This window comes from Pseudophryne corroboree, chromosome 1, assembly GCF_028390025.1.
Source record: "Pseudophryne corroboree isolate aPseCor3 chromosome 1, aPseCor3.hap2, whole genome shotgun sequence".
Lineage (NCBI taxonomy): Eukaryota > Metazoa > Chordata > Amphibia > Anura > Myobatrachidae > Pseudophryne > Pseudophryne corroboree.
This window is the reverse complement of record NC_086444.1, coordinates 286,728,033-286,749,443: the sequence shown is the minus strand read 5'-3', so window position 1 is coordinate 286,749,443 and position 21,411 is coordinate 286,728,033. Positions and strand designations below refer to the sequence as shown.

Below are 21,411 nucleotides of genomic sequence, written 5' to 3'. Positions count from 1 at the left end.
AAAAAAAAATGCGTGGGGTCCCCCTCCTAAGCATAACCAGCCTCGGGCTCTTTGAGCCGATCCTGGTTGCAAAAATATGGGGGAAAAAATGACAGGGGTTCCCCCATATTTAAGCAACCAGCATCGGGCTCTGCGCCTGGTCCTGGTCCCAAAAATACGGGGGACAAAAAGAGTAGGGGTCCCCCGTATTTTTTTTTTTTTTTAAATATATTTTTATTGAAGAGAAGTCGAATATGCTGGTACAAGACAAACAGGAGATGATGACTCCAAATGAGATATTCAAAATTACATACACGCTATCCCGTGGGGAATAACCAAATGTAGTATCAACAGGGAAGTACATCATCACTACCAGATATATATATATATATATATCGACAACAATTTTTTTTTTTTGTGTTTAAACTTAAAAATAAAGAGAAGGATAGAAGGAGAAAAGAAGAGAATAAGAGAGAGAGGGGGAAAGGGGACGAGGGGGTGGGAGAGAGTGGGGGATCTTCATAGTAACATACATACAAGGTAGAACCATGTCAAGGGAGGTAGCACCTCCTAACTGCACTCTTTACCAATTTTACAACTGTGGACAGTATATTACTTCGTTTGCTTATTGAGAATCATATGATGGAGGGTATCACACTCCGGCATTAGAGGGCGTAGTGTAGGTGAACCAAGGATCCCATATCCTCCTATATTTCTCTGACCTGTCCCCCAAGGAGGCCGTGATTTTCTCCATCATGGAAATATGCCATATTTTGGCTATCAACATGCTCCTAGGGGGGGGAATGGTTTTTTTCCAATTTTTAGCTATCACACATCTAGCGGCGTGTAGAATTTGGAGTACCAGGCTACTCGCCTGGGTATCAAAGTTGGGCAGGGGTAGACCCAGGAGGGCTGACCAAGGGCTCAATACTACTTGCGAGTGGAAAATGGAACCGATGAGGGTCTCCACCTGTGCCCAAAACGCGCATATTTTGGGGCAAGACCACCAGATGTGCTTAAAGTCTCCAGTCTGGCCACATCCGCGCCAACATAATGGGGATGACCCGGGAAAAATCTTATGCAGTGTTGCTGGGACCCGGTACCATCTAGTATAGACTTTATAGGAATTTTCTTTCACTAAGGAGGAAATTGAGGACTGGGCTACATTTTGCCTGATGATTTCCCATGAGTCCTCTGCAGGGGGTGGGCCAAGGTCCTGTTCCCATTTACGCTCATGGGGAAGTATGTTCGCTGCTTTCAGAGAACGTAGTAAGCCATAAAGTATGGAGATAATACCCTGTCGCATAGGAGAATAAATACACAAACGTTCCAAGGGGGTGAGTTGACGTATGACTTGGGATTTTGAGAGGGAGCTTAGGAAAGAACGAATTTGTAAATACTCATAAAATGCAGGTTGGGGGATATCATATTTGTCCCGTAGGGACTGCAGGGAACGCCATGAGGAACCCTCTATGAAGTCCAACACCAGTCCCGGGCGCGGGTTCAGGTGGAACCATGGGTGGGACCGTAAGGTGGAGCCAGGGAGGAATTCTTGATTGTCCCAAATGGAAGTGATGGGCGAGGGGAAAGTAGATAAACCATAATGCCGAATGCAGAAACACCACAGGGAGCAGGTAAATTTAGTGGGGGGGGGACATGTTTGCAATATCTGGACTGACTTGGTCGGCGTTAGTAGGGATACCAAAGTGGAGACCCCGGCAGCCAGCCGCTCAATTCGAATCCAGGGTAGATGGGGCGCTGGGGAAAACCAGGCGACAGCCTGGCTCAGGTGAGTTGCATGATAATATTTACGAATGTCCGGCAAACCTCTGCCTCCAGCTAGTGGATCACGTACCAAGGTAGAGGTCTTAATTCTAGGAGGCTTGCCTGACCATATAAATTTTAGGAAGAGTCTCTGCATTCGGCCCAAGGCCTCAGCGGGGATGCGTACGGGAATAGTTTGAATCAGGTATAAGAGCCTGGGTAGGATGTTCATCTTTACTGAGACTATCCGTCCGAACCAGGCTATAATCTGCCTGTCCCATGCCCGAAGGTCCGACTCTATACACTTAAATAAGGCTGGGAAGTTCTCTGAGTATAGGGAATCGTAGGAGTTTGTGATGAACACGCCAAGGTATTTAATTTTTTTGGAGCGCCAAGCGAAATTAAAGTTAGCAGCTAGGAGAGATCTGGTATCCTCATTGAGATGCAAAGGGAGGGCCTCCGATTTAGAATAGTTAATACGATATCCCGAATAATGTGAATATAATGATAGGGTTTTAAATAGGTTGGGGATAGAAATATTAGGTGAAGACAGAGTTAACAGAACATCGTCTGCAAATAGTGACAGTTTGAACTCCTCATCGCCTACAGTGATGCCCTTAATATCAGGATTGGCCCTAACCATGCACGCCAAGGGTTCGATGGTCATGGCAAAAATTAACGGAGACAGGGGGCACCCCTGGCGCGTACCGTTATTGATTTGGAAGAGGGGAGAATCCTTACCATTAACCCGGACCCTGGCAGAAGGGTTGGAGTAGAGTGCCTGTATACCCTGAAGTAGGCTTCCTCCCAGGCCGAGGTCCCCCGTATTTTTAAAACCAGCACCGGGCTCCACTAGCTGGACAGATAATGCCACAGCCGGGGGTCACTTTTATATAGTGCCCTGCGGCCGTGGCATCAAAAATACAACTAGTCACCCCTGGCCGGGGTACCCTGGGGGAGTGGGGACCCCTTCAATCAAGGGGTCCCCCCCCCCCCAGCCACCCAAGGGCCAGGGGTGAAGCCCGAGGCTGTCCCCCCCCATCCAATGGGCTGCGGATGGGGGGGCTGATAGCCTTTGTTGTAAAAGAAAAGATATTGTTTTTAGTAGCAGTACTACAAGTCCCAGCAAGCCTCCCCCGCATGCTGGTACTTGGAGAACCACAAGTACCAGCATGCGGTGGAAAAACTGGCCCGCTGGTACCTGTAGTACTACTACTAAAAAAATACCCAAAAAAAGACAAGACACACACACCGTGAAAGTATAATTTTATTACATACATACACACATACATACATACTTACCTTAAGTTCCCACACAGGTCGGTCCTCTTCTCCAGTAGAATCCAAGGGGTACCTGTTGAAGAAATTATACTCACGAGATCCAGGGGTCCAGGCTCCTCGGGAAATCCAGGGGTAATCCACGTACTTGAAAAAAAAAAAAAAACGGTGTCCCGACCACGAACTGAAAGGGGACCCATGTTTGCACATGGGTCACCTTTCCACGAATGCCAGAAACCCACTCTGACTTCTGTCTAAGTGGGTTTCTTCAGCCAATCAGGGAGCGCCACGTTGTAGCACTCTCCTGATCAGCTGTGTGGTCCTGTCCTCACTGACAGGCAGCACACGGCAGTGTTACAATGTAGCGCCTATGCGCTACATTGTAACCAATGATGGGAACTTTCTGCTCAGCGGTGACGTCACTTTAGGTCAACCGCAGGGCAGAAAGTTCCCATCATTGGTTACAATGTAGCGCATAGGCGCTACATTGTAACACTGCCGTGTGCTGCCTGTCAGTGAGGACAGGACCACACAGATGATCAGGAGAGTGCTACAACGTGGCGCTCCCTGATTGGCTGAAGAAACCCACTTAGACAGAAGTCAGAGTGGGTTTCTGGCATTTGTGGAAAGGTGACCCATGTGCAAACATGGGTCCCCTTTCAGTTCGTGGTCGGGACACCGTTTTTTTTTTTTTTTCAAGTACGTGGATTACCCCTGGATTTCCCGAGGAGCCTGGACCCCTGGATCTCGTGAGTATAATTTCTTCAACAGGTACCCCTTGGATTCTACTGGAGAAGAGGACCGACCTGCGTGGGAACTTAAGGTAAGTATGTATGTATGTGTGTATGTATGTAATAAAATTATACTTTCACGGTGTGTGTGTCTTGTCTTTTTTTGGGTATTTTTTTAGTAGTAGTACTACAGGTACCAGCGGGCCAGTTTTTCCGCCGCATGCTGGTACTTGTGGTTCTCCAAGTACCAGCATGCGGGGGAGGCTTGCTGGGACTTGTAGTACTGCTACTAAAAACAATATCTTTTCTTTTACAACAAAGGCTATCAGCCTCCCCATCCGCAGCCCATTGGATGGGGGGGGACAGCCTCGGGCTTCACCCCTGGCCCTTGGGTGGCTGGGGGGGGGGACCCCTTGATTGAAGGGGTCCCCACTCCCCCAGGGTACCCCGGCCAGGAGTGACTAGTTGGATTTTTGATGCCACGGCCGCAGGGCACTATATAAAAGTGACCCCCGGCTGTGGCATTATCTGTCCAGCTAGTGGAGCCCGGTGCTGGTTTTAAAAATACGGGGGACCCCTACTCTTTTTGTCCCCCGTATTTTTGGGACCAGGACCAGGCGCAGAGCCCGATGCTGGTTGCTTAAATATGGGGGAACCCCTGTCATTTTTTCCCCCATATTTCTGCAACCAGGATCGGCTCAAAGAGCCCGAGGCTGGTTATGCTTAGGAGGGGGGACCCCACGCAATTTTTTTTGAAAAAATAAGCACTTTCCCACCCCTTCCCACTGATATACATGCACGGATCTCATGGATCCGTGCATGCCTATCCAATCACGAATAAAAAAAAAAGGTCTGGTTTTTTTTAGCACTTTTTTACGAGTTGTAATTTTTCACGGCAGTGTTTGTTTGTTTTTTGCTTTGCACTTCTTAGTAAATGACCGAGATTCATACTTAAACAGCCGCGTTTTGACCGATGGTGTATTCATTCGTAATTTTTTACTTGGACTTGCAAAAAATTACGAATGCCCTCATCTCTGCCGTGATTAGTGTTTAGTAAATTACCGAGATGACACTTTGATGAAAAAACGGCATCTCGGTCAAAATCGGGAGCTTAGTAAATTTCCCCCTTGGTATTTCCATTTACATAAAAAATAATAATAAGCCTCAAGTTTTTTTTATTACTCCTATTCAATTTTCATATAGACAGGCAAAGCAAACCCCCATAAGTGCTGGTGATCGGGGCTAATAGAATAGCCCCACTGCGATAATTAGCGGTGGTAATTAACCACCGCTAATCGAATACCGCTCACAGACTTTTAACTATACAAAACACAGGTTTTATTGATTGTTTGTCTGTCTTTTGACAGTCGCGTTGGTGGCCGCAGAGTGATTGACATGAAGAGGGCGTTTCTGGGTGTCAACTGACCGTTTTCAGGGAGTGTTCAGAAAAACGCAGGTGTGCCAGGCAAAATGCAGGTGTGGCTGGGCGAACGCTGGGCGGGTTTGTGACGTCAAATCCGGAACTGAACAGTCTGAAGTGATCGCAAGCGCTGAGTAGGTTTTGAGCTACTCTGAAACTGCACAAAAAAACTGTGTAGCCGCTGTGCGATACATTCGTTCGTACTTCTGCTAAGCTTAAATACACTCCCAGTGGGAGGCGGCATAGCGGTTGCACGGCTGCTACAAACTGCTAGCGAGCGATCAACTTGGAATGAGGGCCCTTATCTCCATTCAAGGCTTAGTAAATAGACCCCTTAATCTTTTTCAGAATGACTAAAAACCAACTAAATGTTCTTACAGTATGAAGACAGGGGCCCTATTTATCACATTCTGCATTTTTAATGCAGATGTGATCATTTTGTTTTTTGTTTTGCCTAAATTTGCAATGTGAAAAAAAATAGATTTATGCAGATTTAGCAATAATCTCTTGCTGAGAGACGGGCTCTGATAAGAGCCCATCACGATGAAGAAATGGCAGCAAAGTGATAGCTTACAGATGGTGTTAGATGCCGGGGTAGACCTGCCAGCATGTGCTTGCAAGCATCTAATGGTTACATTGGCACCCTCACAAGTCATCCAACTGCTTTACCTGTCCCTGAATGGCTGGTCTATCTGCAGGGTCAAATTGGTCAAATTGTTTACTGTTGTGGTTAGAACAATAACTGTACATGGTCAGCTTCAGAAAGCACTTGCAGCCATGCAGATGATTTGGTTTAAAGTCAAAGATTAGAGAGTACTCACATTGAGCACAAGTGTAAACAGACCAAAATGCCGTAGATTTGTGCATGATTTGTGATGATGGCAGCACAGAGCTGCAGGACAAGTACCTACATTAATAATCGCAGCAGTGCTGCAATTATTAGCAATCCTTATTGTGGCAGGTATTAGCATTTATAACATAATTATCACATGACGGGCAGGATGTAATGGGAGCCAATAACGGCAAAATGTTTGATGTTTGCAGTTATAGCCATAAACATTGGGCATTTTGAAAACTCGGCTAATGTATTAGCAGCTGCAAACCAGATATTTTGGACGCTTTTGGCTCTAAAGTAGAGCGCCCGATAAAACGTTGGATCCAGATGTTTTGGCCATGTTAAGTAGACAACTCGGCCGATGTATTGGAGTCCAGTATTGCAAGTCGGACACAAAACAACTCTAAAACTCTCCAAGAATTGATATTTAGATTTTTTTGGTCAAGTTGGTTATGAAAATATTGGACATAAATATATATAAAAGGCAAAAAAACGAGATTGACTCACTGATTGACTCATCACGAAATCTCTTAAACCACAAGGCCTACAATCTTGAAACTTCAGCAGTTAGTTTCTCCTTAGGTCCCAGGTGCTTGCTAAGAACCGGTTTTACAAATGTCTCTGCCCATCCACGGAAATCGCCAAAAATGTATGTATGTATGTATGTATGTATGTATGTATGTATGTATGTATGTATGTGTATATGTATGTTCCAGCATAACTCCGGAATGTCTGCAGCAATTTACACCAAAATTGGTACACATATGACTTACAATCTGGGAACAAACACTGTGGGGGTAAGACCATACTTGCCTACCTGACCCTCTCCATGAGGGAGAAAATGCTCTGTTCCTGGACTTTCCTGGTAATGTATGATTGCCATCACCTGTGGTGAGCTAGTTAATTGATAAGAAAGGTGTTTCACCACAGGTGATGGCAATCATACATTACCAGGAAAGTCCAGGAACAGAGCATTTTCTCCCTCATGGAGAGGGTCAGGTAGGCAAGTATGGGTAAGACACCCTGAGCACTCCTAGGAGTGGCACAGCAGCACATAGTTTTCCTGCAAACAGCATAACTCTGGAATGCCTGGAGCAATTTACACCAAACTTGGTACACATATGACTTACACTCTTGGAACAAACACTGTGGAGGTAAAACACCCTGAGCACCCCTAGTGGTGGGATAGCAGCACTGAATATTTCAGTAGACAGCATAACTCTGGAATGGCTGGAGAAATGTACACCAAACTTGGTACACATATGACTTACAATCTGGTAACACACTGTGGGGGTAAGACACACCCCTAGGGGTTGGAAAGCAGCACAGAGTATTTCAGCAGACAGCATATCTCCGGGATGCCTGAACCAATTTACACCAAACTTGCTACACATATGACTTACAATCGGGGAACAAACACTGTGCAGGTACGACACCTCTAGCACCCCTAGGGGTGGGCCAGCAATACAGACTATATCAGTATATGCATGATATGTCAGTGACGACAGGGCTTCATGTGACAGTGGCAGTGACATGATGTGAGGAGGGGGAATGGAGGTAGCACGAACCCACACATTGAGAGCTATATAGTGGAGGCAGCAGTGTCCCCCAGCAGCACAGAGTATATCAGGAGATGCATAATTTGCTGTGCTATATAAGTAACTGTAAATAAATCGATCATTTGAAAGGGGCACTGACATGATGACAGGAGGGGATTGGAGGCAACATGAAGCCACTGACTGAGAGTTGTATAGTTGGGGGACCAAAAAGGGGTCCGGCCACTACACAAAGTGGGTCAGAGAAACAAGATATGCCTATGTACTAGATCTCCAACCAACGTCAATTAATGAACAACTATAATTCTAATTTGCCATCCTCATCCCGTAGCGAAGCACGGGTATTCAGCTAGTCAATTATAAGTACACCATTTTGCTTTGATGCAAATATGACGAACAAGCAGCTCCTGCTGTTTAGAATGATATGCAGCATGCCTATACTCTATGTGTAATAACAACTGTATACAAAACGTTACGCTACCGTGGATTCCAGCCAAACACTGTAACATAATTTACTATGCTGATACAATTACACACAGAATATAGCCATGCTGCATATTATTTAAATCAACATACGCTGCTTGTACATCCTGGCGGACTAGGATTTATTTAGTATGTATAATCATGGGACTACTGGGGGCCAGTGGGTGACTTTCTCTGATTCTGTGGTCCTCCTATACTAAAAGATGCATTCCGGTTGGTCCAAAAATATCATCCGTTTTCTAGTCTAAATACCGCGAGAACTCGGATCCCATACGCAGAAGCCAGGAAATAGATGCACATTTGTAATGTCCGATGTAGTGAGATAATTTTCCGGGCGTTATTATCGGCTCTCATTACATCCCGGCCTATACATTAAAAATTTCAGCTTGGAGAAGCAGCTGTCCCTGACTACCCACACATGTGCCAGTGTCTGAAAAACCTCTGTTGTAGACAGAGGCAGTAATAAAGGGATCCCTATCCTGTGTGATAGTCTCTATATGTATTGATTAGCTAGTAGTGATGTACAATAATTAAATATGTATCTTTAGCATGTAATCAGGGTTGGACTGAACCACTGGTGTACAGGGGAATTCTATGATGCGCCCCAGATCCTAGGTTTCACCCCCTCCTGTAGGTAGGGGATCATCTCCAAGCACCCACTGAATGCCTGAAGACCCGGGTTACTGGAAGTCCCAGGTCTGGTTTGAAGGGGGATGACCCGGGAATAATCTAGGTCATCACCCATGTAGGAAATGGGCAGTCCAAGCTTCAACCCGTGCTCTGTGTCCCGGGTATGTATCTTTAGCATTGTTTGGTGAATTTACCCATAACATGCGACTATCATTTTTTTATTAATCTATTGGTGGAGCCAAAATAACACACATAAAATTGTCAGCCTTCTACATAACATTTATGCTGCCCCATACTATAATGTCAGATACATGTACTCAAGTTGCCTTTAAGGGATACCAAGTATTAAATATAGTGACTATATATTTTTTTTTTCATCAATAGTTTTTATTGAAAACAAGTTTTCTTTTTGCAAGGGGAAGGGGTACAGAAAGAAAGAAGGGAGGGGGGGGGGGTACAAAGAACCAAGGGAATGGGATGTAAACATGCAAATATCAAAATTGTCAGAAGTTAAATATAGCAATCCAATATAGATACAATAGGAAAAATACAAAGTCGTCTTGGAAAAAGATACAGATAAAGATAAACACGGGTCAAACATGAAAACATATCAATAAACAGATAATCAATAATAGACACAGGGCTAGTAAGGCACAGCCGGTGCACAGAGCGGAAGTATAAGCCGAGTCAGTTAGGGGGAAGGTGAAACACCCCCTCCAGCAGTGACGTAGTCATGCCATGCTCTCCATTTCACCATTGGGGAGGAGGCCGCAGAAGAGTAAGGCATGAACTCAGTTTCCATAGTAAAATGGAATTGAATTTTGTTGGTGACTAGTGATAGAGGATGGGGAGAAGCTTGTTTCCAACTTTGGGCCAATGCAGCCCTGGCAGCTATACAAATATGCTCCACCAGATATCTCTGATGAGGTGGTATCTCAGCAGGAAAAATGTGGAGCAGGGGGTGAGGGACAGGTGTAAGACCGAATTAATCAAAGCAAATATCTCGCTCCAGAAATGTCGAAGGGAAGGACAGGACTAACAAACTATTAATGAGTGGAGGTAAGTTAACATCAAAAACAGAGGCCGTAGAAGGTGTAATTTGGATCCCCAAATACTGAATTGAAGCCGAACGCAAGTTATATGGATATTGTGATTGAAGGGTGGACACTATGGGAGCTGGGATATTAATGGGGAGAGCATCTGTCTTTGTTGTATTAATTTTATAAAAGGAAGCTTCACTATACTGTCCCAAGATAGCATGCAAACAAGGAAGGGAGGTTAGCGGGTCCGTGACAAACAGAAGGACGTCGTCCGCAAAGAGGCACAACTTGTGATTAGTAGTGCCAATAGTCACCCCCGGGAAGCCCCCAGACATCGTAATCTTCTCAGCAAGGGGTTCTATGCCCAATGTAAATATTAAGAGTGATAGAGGGCAACCCTGTCGGGTTCCATTCGTAATAGGAAATGTATCGGAGAGGAAACCGTTACTAAATACCCGTGCAGAGGGTGAGCTATATAGAGATAAAACCGAAGAAAGAATATGGCCACTAAAACCAAACTTGTCTAGAACCGAGGACATATATTGCCAGTTCAGTCTATCAAATGCCTTCTCTGCATCTAAAGAGAGCAGGAGAAGGCCAGTGTTAGAGGGAACGATATCAATCAAGTCAAAAACCCTACGGGTATTGTCAGATGCCTGTCTACCAGGCACAAACCCAACTTGGTCGTAGGCAATGAGAGATGGCAGAAAGACATTTAAACGGAAAGCGACAAGTTTGGCAAAAATTTTAATATCGCCGTTCAATAGTGCAATGGGCCTATAATTTTGACAATGCGCTGGGTTTTTACCTGGCTTGGGTATAGTGATAATCTGAGCCTCCAGCATTTCTGTAGGGAAAGCACCAAGAGAGGAGATTGAATTATACAAGGAGGTCAGGGTGGGCGATAGTTGATCACAGAGAGAAACATAAAATTCATTTATGAAGCCATTTGGACCGGCTGCTTTATTATGCGGGAGTGATTTCATTACTTGAATTACATCAGAGGGGTTCCACGGGGCATTTAGTGTCTCGAGCTGTTCCGCAGAAAGGGAGGGGAGTTTGACGTCGGCTAGGAAGGATTGTATAGAATCAGGAGTGGGTTGAAAAGTAAGGGGATCAGAAGAAAGGTTGTACAGCTTGGTATAATATCTAGCGAATTGATTTGCTATGTCATATGGATTGGACACTTTACCACCCTGAGGAGAAATCAGATGTCTAATCCTATTACGAGCCTGGAGAGCACGGAGCTTGCGAGCCAGCATTTTCCCCGGTCTATTACCAGTCAGGTAAAATTTCTGTCTCAACCTATTTAAAGCAAACTGGGTCCGTCTCATCAGGAGTTTCTGAAGTTGGCCTCGGATATCCTTCAATTCCCTACGTAGGGCCCTAGAGGGGTGGAGCTTATTCCTATCTTCAACCTCCTTAAGTTTAGATTTCAAGTCTTGTTGTTGTTGGATAGCTTGTCGTTTGAGTCTAGCACTGGCTTGGATCGCAGTGCCTCGCACAACTGCCTTAAGGGCACACCAGAAAGTCGTGACAGAAGTATCTGAGGGGGAATTAGTTTCCATATAGAGGGAGATGCAATCATCATTCGCTTTTTTAGATATAGGGTCCGACAGCAGGTGGGCAGATAGGCGCCACGGCCGAGGGGGGTAAAGTGGTGGCAAATATTCCAAGACCATAGGAGAGGAGCATGATCGGACCAGGAAATAGGCAGAACATCCACCTGTGCTGAGTGCTGCAAAGTCCACTCATCGCAAAGAATAAGATCTATGCGAGAGTAGGAATTGTGCACTGGAGAGAAATACGTATAATCTCTCGAAGTTGGGTTCTGAACTCTCCACAAGTCATACAGGTCATATTCTGCCAGCAAATTACGGAAGGCTAGTGACGGGCCAGCCGGAGCCACAGACATGGGGAAAAAACTAGGAAAAAAGAGGAAAGGACAGGCAGGAAAAACCAAAAGGGCCAATTATATCGGGACCGCATTGCTACTGCAGGGGAAAGGTATGCAGTAGAAAAAGTATGGGGAGGTGGCGGTAGTATCACCACCCGGGGTACAAAAGGCACATGTATACCTGGAGCTATAACGTATAGCCAAACTACAAGTACCAATAAGGGTACCAACAAGCACATCAACAAATAATGTAAGTGACTAGTGAGATACCCTCATGTGTACAGTAAGAAGAAAAAGAAAGATAAAAGAGATAGAATCAGAGGAAAATGCAGGTACACATAGTAATATAAACAGCAAATGAAGGAACCAAAAGCAAACACACATATATAACATATAAACTCATGTATCTGGTATGTATTATAAGGGTGACGGAGTCCCCAACCAAACATGAAGATCAACCAGGAACTACATTAATTGGAACATTGAATACTCAGTCAGGTCGCAGACCACTCATGGGTAAGTGGCAGGCAAGGTTTCAATGTAGAGGGCACTTTGACCGAAACATCCCAGTCATTAAGCAGCTTAACCCCAGCGTCCAGAGTGGCAACTACGTAGGAGGAATTCTCATGGGAAATCACCAATTTCACTGGGAAGCCCCATCTGTATCTAATGTCATGAGAATGTAGTGCCTCCGTGATAGGAGCCAGAGCTCTACGTTTAGAGATGGTCAGTGCCGAGAAGTCAGGAAATATTTGTATGCCTCCAAGCGTATCCGAATCAGATGCAGATCTGGCAGCTTGCATTATCCGTTCCTTGGTCGTGAAGAAGTGAACACGGAGGAGAGTATCCCGAGTGTAGGAGGCGGAAACCGACCGTGGTTTCGGATGCCGGTGAATGCGATCGATGAGAAGGTCTCTGTCGTCCGCCCCAGGTAGCAGTTTGCGGAAGAGGGACATAGCATAGTCCAGAAGTTCTGAATTGGCCACAGAGTCTGGGATACCTCGGATTTTAATATTATTTCTCCGCGACCTGTCCTCTAAATCCGCCAGTTTGTCTTTATACGTCTCCATCTCAGCTTTTTGTCGGTTATGGGCCGAAATAAGGTCATTATGAGAGTACACCAGTTCCTCTATTTTACGTTCAAGGTGGTCTGTGCGATCACCTAAAGCAGTTAGCTCCACTTTAACTTCACGGATAGCCAGATAGAGGTCTTGAGTGAGCTCAGATTTAAAAGCCTCAAGGACTTGACACAGAGTCTTGACAGTAAAAGGATCCATAGAATTAGAGTCCACCCCAGGGACCGATAAGGAATGGCCAGAACTCTCCTTTGGACGGTCAGGTTGGCTCGATGGGATGGAGCTCCCGGCAGGAGACGAGGAAATACGAGCCCCTTTTTGATTAGAGAAAGCCACCGGGGGCGGGAGTGCGTCCTTAATTTTTTTAGGGGGCATCGTTAGAGTGCTGCAGTAGAAGGAGTAGACGAGTGAAACTGGAAGGCCAATGCGTCACAGGCCCTGGAGGCAGAGTAGTATGCTGGTTCCAAACAGAAGCTACTATGTATGCATGAGGACCCCGGGTGGAGGCGTAGAGAGGACAGAGCACATCACATCCCTATTCAAACATTATTACATGCAGAGAGATCTTTGCAGGGTCGGGGAGAAGCGACAAATATGAGAGAGGCACAACAAATCCCAGCAAAGGGTACTCACAGATCCAGTATAGGGGATTCCAGCAGGAATCGGCAGCACTACCACATAATGGAATATACACCCCAAGGGAGATGTAGTAGAAAAAGCTGGAGGAGAGCCCCAGGCAGATATCACTGGTCCTGGTTTAGCTCAGAGTTCAGTTTCAGCCTCAGAAGGAGACAGAGCTGCAGAGATGCACAGACTGAAGAATCCAAAATGGGCGCTGGCTGTGAATGTCTCCTTCCCAGCTGGAGACAGAGGTGGATCCCAGGCACACAGGAGTAAAAGCACAAGGGCCCACGGGTCCTCGGCCTCTGGGAGCCCCCAGAGACCCCCCAGGAGCCTGCAGGGAGAGGTAGGAGCCGTCCGGCGGAGCCACGTCCCGTTTTCCCGGGTCCCGGAAGTCCGGCCCAGGTAGGCTTGAAAATTTAGTCCCCGGCTTCTGGGCAGAAGGTAGGTTGCAATCTGCAGGAGCCTCCAGGAGTGCTCCCCGATTCCGTGGACCTCACCAACCGGCCAGCGCACAGCAGCAGGAGTGGGGGAGAGGGCACCAGGCTGAAAGGAGCAGAGATGATGTGCAGGGAGGGAGAGAAGTGCCAGAAATCCTGCAGCTCTGCTGAGACACTTCCACTCACAGCAGCTGCTAGGCCACGCCCCCCGTGACTTTATTTTTTATACTTATATGCTTAAATAATACAAAGAATGAATATCAGAATTAGCAATGTAGGACATAACCGTAATCAATCAATGAATAGGACATAACCATAATCAATTAATGAAGAGATAACTAAAATGGCATAAGATCTGCACAACCACGTCCTTTAAAACAACATTTAGATAAAGGTAGCATTAGTTGGTTTTCATCAGCGCTCTGGTTGGTTTGTTACTTGAGCCTTGAAAGAGTTAAGATGTTATTATAATAAATGTTCTTTATAAAATACACTCAGAAAACTAATAAACATCCTCATCCTTAAAGTGTGACCCAGGAGATTTCCACTCCATCCTGAAAAAGACCTGGCCGCCAACACTTCCCCGACTGACTGCATCTTTTGTCCTGTGTCACGTAGTGGATGGGGAGAGTGCGTGCTGAGGGGGATAAGGAATTCCATCCAGGATGATACAATAATAACTCTAGCCCACGCTGACTTATAACGTGCTCTTGAGGAAATGCTGTCAACTGAAAAACTGATTACTTTTCACAGGTTTTATACCAGATTGTACAAATAATTGTGCTGCAGTACATGCATATAATTACATCCAACAGAAAGTATACCTATAAACAGTGGCTGAGTTACATACATCTTAAAAGTTATGTCTTACCTTTCTGCTTGAACCTCTGCATCCCTCTTTTCTACCTGATGATGACTATCTCCATTTACCTCCTTCTGGGCATTCTGTAGCAGATTCACTACAGGTTCAATTTCTTTCAGTATGTCATTGCTTTCTGCTCCCCCATTAAGGCAAGGACTTATACTGATGTCATCTCCTTGGACTCCATCCAGCCCATTTAAGTGAAGAAGCTGGTGGACTTCCTGCCAAGAAGAGCCAGCTGAACTTGTGGCACTGTCCACCATATTTTGTTGCTCTTTGCTATACAGGCTCTGACTTGAAAAGTCGCTTGATTTAGACTTGGGGCACAGAGGTCTGGTGACTCTAATAGTCTTAGGTGTTCCATCTCCAGAAAAGGTGGTTTCCAAGTGTGTTGTGAAACCCTCTGGGCCTCTAAGAATGAGCACCGCAAATGTCTCTGAAGCAACACGGCGTAGTGTTTCCAGGGCAGTTTCATAGCTGGCATCTACAAGTGGCCTATCATTCACTGCCAATATAATGTCACCTACCTGCACCAGCCCACTCTGCTCTGCTGCGCCACCTCGAATTATGTCAGAAATGATCACAGGAGGGTTGCTCCTTCGTTGCTTGACAAGAAACCCCAGCCCACCCACTTTTCGCTTAAAGAGGCGCACCGATATGACATTCGGTTGCAGCTGTTTAACATTGAAGTCATATTCCTCCATGACAATGCTCTTCTCAGTATGTGAAGAATCAATGAATCTGTGAAAAGGTTATGTCAATTGCTTTACCTAAAAATAACAAGAGCAGTGTGAGAGTCTTTTTGAAACTGAGGTTGTCAAACAAGCTGGTTCCTTAGATGTTTAATGAGCCCTGTAAAAATTTTCAGCTGGGGAGAACTGGCTCTGGATCTCAGATGAACTTTGCGTCACTTCACCTATCTCATGCTTTGGTCCTATTTTCAGGAAACTTGCTGTGCAAGCAGCCTATAATTCTGATGTTTCCCAGGTAACACGGAATCCAAACAAACCTCTGCTCTGTCGTTAGAAGTCTGGCAGGCGCTTAATAACAGTTCATTTAAAGGTAGCTTAGCATCTTAATTCTCAGGCATCCTTGAAATTGTACGTCCAGTCTCCATCTGGATTTGTGGTAGCTGAAAAGATACAACATTTTCTTCATTACACTCTGATCTCAATAGCTGCTCACAGGTATTAATCTTAAATCTTAAAGTTATTGTGTTATTTAATTTTCAGATGTGCTATTTAAATAAATAAATAAATTATGCAGGTAAAAATCCTACAGTAAGGAAAATGTTAAACTTATAACATAAAATGAAATATAACACAGGGTATAGGCACTATACTGTTCCAGACAGACCAGCAGTTTACGTGCAGCAGCTAGAATTGTGTAGAGGTAGAAGGCAAAGTTTAAATATATACGTACAATAAATGGTTCTCTGTTTTTAAAGCATCTACTGGAATATGTAATAGTCTGCTGTTTGCAGGGACTAGACACCTGCAGTACCGCCTGGACACATGTACAGTATGTACTACAGAGTGTATACAAAGAATTTCCGGTGACACAATAATTAGAAGTATCGCATATTGAGATGCTTGCTCACCAGAGCATTTGCATGTGGGGAATTGCTGTAATCATTTGCACTTTATGACAGATGGATACATCCTGCTTCTTCATTGTTCATCTCTTGATTGCCACTCATAGCCTTTTTGTTCTCCCCTATTCACCACTGTATATATGCCTCTCTGAGCACCTGGTTGTAGCCCAAATTTGGACCAAACTGGATTAAATGCAGAGGGTAGTGTTAGGACCTGGTTAGCAGGGAGAGTCAACAGTAAGACTACAAACGAAAGGTTACAGTTTTCCGTGGGAGGCTAGGATGGGGCAAAAGGTTAGAAGGTAGAATTTGACTGGGGTTAGATGCTCATGGAGGAAATCAGGGTAAGGACAGGGCTTAGTGATATTATTGGAAACAAAGACAGAATGGTCTTTTCTTTACAACCATTATTGATATGAGCAACCATGCCTAGCAGAAGTAAAATGGTCTGTAAATCAGCTTAAAGACTAATTTAACAAAAAAGAAACATGTTAACCAACAACAATATATTGGGAGTTCTTTCTTGCATTTCCCTGGAAGCTAATACTGTCACTCTTTGCACTGTATAAAGAAAGTGAATGAGAAATTTCTGCTCCATTATCATTGATTTCCCAGAGCAGTAATCTAGAACAGAGTTATTCAACTCCCTTATTGTTCCTCCTTTTCATAAAAAATGGGTGTGGGTCATTAGATCTACACTAAAAGGTCTACATTTAATAGGTTGACCACTACTGGTCAACATGCATTAGGTTAACAGGGTCAAAAGGTCATCAGATTCAAAAGGTCAACATGGCATAGGCAGATTTCAGAAAAGGTCGACAGGGTCAAAAGGCTGACATGGAAATGGTCAACACAATTTTTTTTGTTTTTCTTGGGTGTTTTGACACTTTTCTGCCACAAAAAAAAGCCCCATTAGTAAGTATACTGCATCCCCTCGCATGGCTCATTTTGCTCCCATGCTTCGGGCAAGGTTACTATTCCCACTCATACTCCATGTGGATGGTAAAGTATGAATAAGTTGAAAAAAAAGTTTGTTGACTATATGTGTGTCGACAATTGTCATGTCAACCTTCTGACCCTGTCGACCTGATGTATATCAACTATTAGGGTAGGGCCACATATAGCGGCCAAGCGGGTCCCATTCAGCGAGAACCGCTTGGCCACAAGGAGACTGCACATGGGCAGGCGCCCACACATGTGCGGCAGTCCCGCCGCCACAGCATGCTTCGGTCGGGCCGGATGACAGGACGGCGGGATTTCAATGTGAACAAATACATTTCAATGTATGTGTTCACACAGTGCGGCTGTGTTCCATTGAAAACCTGTGTGTCACTGGCCGGACCCTGTTTTGCGGGATCCCGCAGAACAGGATCCGTGTGCACACAAAATCCCCCTCCCGGCAAAGCAAGTCCCGTTCAGCGGGACCCGCTTGGCCGCTATTTGTGGCTGTAGCCTTAGTATTCGACCTACAGACTGTAGACCTTTTAGTGTAGATTTAATGATCTGTCTCTGACATGTGTCTAGCCTCCTCTGTGTTAACTACCTCTCACTCTCACCAAGATTTCTCCTCTGACAGCCCCTTCCCCTTCCTTATGGATCAGGTTCCAGATTGTACGCTGGAATATTACATTGTTACTCTATTGGATAGTCAGTTTCTTGATGGGGCAGGACCACAGATTGGTGGTTGGCCACATCCTTTAAGCATTGGTCCCTCCCACTGTATTCCCTTGGTGGGCTCTTTGTGCCCTATCTGACACTGACACTAGTACGATAATGCCCGATTTCATCCGATTCCGACGTTTCGGGCCCATAAATTGGATGAAAACAGACAAATTGCATGTGCTTTACTTCCAATCCGATCCAATGCACGGTCCTGTGAGCATCGCATTGGAGCCCCTAGATTGGAAATGCTGCACTAAAGATATCTCAGATCCCACAGGCATGGCTGGGATCGCATATGATACATTGTATGCAAAAGGCCCGGATACGATGTATCGTATGCAATGCTGCCGCCCGGGAAGCTGCCGGGCAGTTCAAGGGACATCTTATGTGGCTAGTGGGTCCGACATGTCGCTGTAGTGTATGGGGCCCTTAAGCTCTACACCTCTCCCAACCACATTTTCTTCCAACCCATCAGTCTTAAAAAATATACTGTACTTCCAATCTGCGCTAAAACCTTTCATATTCCCATCTAAACCTCTTCCTCATGGGAGAATTAACAGTTAACAGCTACTGTCAAAGCCTCCAATTTGTATAATTTGTATTTTCCATTACTTTTATTTACATGACGATACTAAGCATCCATAGTGCCGTACAAGGAAAATTTCAATAAAGCACATATATAACACAATATATTCAATATTTTACTATTGCTCTTCTACCCTACTTATAGCGGTTACACTGTGTATCATATTACCAGTTGGGGGCATTATGGTGTGGCACATAACCAATGGGGGCATTATGGTGTGGCATATTATCAATTGTGGAATTAAGATGTGGTATATATTATCTATTGGCACATTACTGTGTGGTATTTTATCAATTGGTGGCACTACTGTGTGGCATATTATGAATTGGTGGAACTACTTTGTAGAATATTTTGAATTAGGGGCACTACTGTGTGGGATATTATGAATTGTGGACACTTGGCATATTAAGCATCTCATTGCAAAATTTAAATCTAAAATCAGTCAAAATACATGTATTTAAAGATAATTAATTAGTTTTAGTGTTACTAAGAATAAGATTTATTCAGCTATGAACTCTTACCTAATTGCTCCCAGACACTAATACGGCACTCCATAAAAAATATGGATGCCTGTGTGTTACACATTTTTTTATTAAGTGGCATAGCACAGACAACTTCAGAATGACCTGGTGATCTTCAGGGTGACAGAGACAGGCAGGGAATTAAAGTATTCCGAACAATCTAACAAGATAAGATATAATATAAGAGATAAGAGAGTAATATAAATAGCAGGTTGAATCAATGGCTGAGGAGATGAAATCTCAGATCTAAGGGCATCCAATTTCAGCAAGCAAAACCTGCAGAGGTGTCTGAATTAGGAACCGAAATATGGTTGTAAACTTTTCTCTGCTCCCATCATATACTGTATGCATGAAAAGTGAGGCAAATTCTTTGAAATTAATTAGATATATGCAGATATTAAAGCAGAACTAAATTTCAAAAGAGAAATGTAATAACAAGAAAAGAACTATAAAGTCTACCTCTACATTTACTGAAAATACCTGCTGACTGGAAAGAGCCAAATAGCTTTCAAATGAATAACTTCACTAGCCAATAGTACTGTAGTTCTTCGGATCCATCCCTCAATTTTGCCAAGTGCTAGTGTCCTGCCAATCATCTTTGACTCTGCTTCTTTCTTTACAAACTATTATCAGCCAATACTCTGAGACGGCATTTTCCCCAGATAATGGATACTGTACCTCTTCATTCAAGTATTTACACCCAAGAAATCAGCGCTTACCCCCATCTCCATAAACCGGTATGGGGCCTGCGATTCATCAAGTGTTTTTTGCCGCAAAGTAACGCCATCTCAGGATGGTTGTACCTTACCTATAACAGAGGGTCCAGAGAAGCTGTACAGGTTTTACTGGATTTCTCGCCAGGTTAGAGCACTATGCTTAAACTTCTTTCACTGCTGGCCAGAGGAAAATCACAGAGGAAGCTCACATAGCAGCCCTGCAGAACCAAATAGTAACCCCTATAATTTAGATCCTTAAACCTGTTTCAAATCTACATGGGGTTCAGATAAGTGGGAATGGGTCTATTTTTTAGTGTAGAAACCAGGGTGGTAGATATGAGTGTTTGCATGGAAAGCCGGGTCACTGCTGCTTTGGCCACCAGGAGCACTATCTAGCCTTGGTACCATGGGGCATGGCGAAGCATGTAGGGGTGTGGCCATAACTTGTTGTGAAAAGCTTCTTTACATTGCGCATCACCTGCTAAATGGGCTGTTGTCGTGGGAGTGTGGCTACTCCTCCTCATCAACTTGCTTCTCCACCTCTCAGCACCCCTGGCTGCTGTCATATACATGCTGAGTCGCAAGTCACGCATGATGCTGTTTCATGGAAGCATGAAGCAGACAGAAAATGATGTCATGTTGGAGAAGCTTATTGGATACACCACATCTACATTGATTAAACCTGAATATACCCCTTCTCCCCTGACCTCTCCCCTTCTGTACTACAAAACTTGTGCTACCAACTGATTATCTGCTATCTCCAAATGGATGACCCATCACTACCTATAGCTCTACATGTTTAAAAGAGTGTTTATCATCTTCCATCATCTCAGTTACTATTTCCCCTCTAATCTCCCTCACCATCAATAACACCACAATTACTCTGTCTCCTAAGCTTACTGACTTGGTGTCACACTTGACTCCTCATATCCAATCTCTTCCAGTCCCGTCACCTTCACTGGATAAATATTGCCTGAAATATGCCCTTTTCTATTTTAAGATGCTTCAAAAAAAATGTATCCAATCTCTCGTTATCCCTTGCCTTGACTACTTTTACCTACAGCCTGCATTAATGCAATATTAGTGCAGACTGAATAGAAGACTTGTTTTACATATCTGTTGTGCCTGGATGACAAGTGATGGCAGAATGACAGCCAGCAACACATAAAAGTTACTTTACTGTGTGTTATTATGTGTATTTCCTTCCTCATCTCTCTGACAGACGTTGTACATGCAGAGAAGATATACAGGGGAAGTGCATTATCCTTACTGTAATTCTGCTATAAACATCACCATGCAATGTAAGAAAACGGTAGATTCCTATGTTATAGTGTTGCAGGTTTCCTGATTTCTTGTATAGCTCCTAATAATTTTCTCTATCTCCCCTGTACAAGAGCTGTTCAGTATATTCATTGTTTCGGCATGTTGCAAATTGGGCAGCGACGTGCCAGGCACTGCACTTATTGTGCTCTCGGTTACAATCACAAGTGGAAATGGGTTTGAACAGTACATCAGAATGAGTTTGTTCTAGCTGGAGATGAGTTTCCGCACAAGGGGAGAGAGAAAACATATTGTTTATATGAATGCGCTGCAGGACTCATAGCTGGCTGTATATTCACACTTTTCCCTTTTACGTAGGCTGTAAGCCCAACATGTGTGGGCCCTCACCAGACGGAAACAGACTCAAGGTTTATAAGAGGAAAGTTTTCTATGCAAAGTT

General features: G+C 44.4%; 1 protein-coding gene across 5 annotated transcripts in view; it reads right to left on the bottom strand.

Moving 5' to 3' along the window:
- Positions 1 to 21,411, bottom strand: part of NOS1 (nitric oxide synthase 1) — a 460,601-nt gene that overhangs the window by 159,728 nt on the left and 279,462 nt on the right. For all 5 annotated transcript variants that reach the window (XM_063964335.1, XM_063964332.1, XM_063964336.1 and 2 more), the window contains exon 2: positions 14,622 to 15,744. In XM_063964335.1, coding sequence (XP_063820405.1) covers positions 14,622 to 15,316 — 695 coding nt within the window. In that variant the 5' untranslated portion in view covers positions 15,317 to 15,744. The remainder of the gene's footprint in view (positions 1 to 14,621; positions 15,745 to 21,411) is intronic.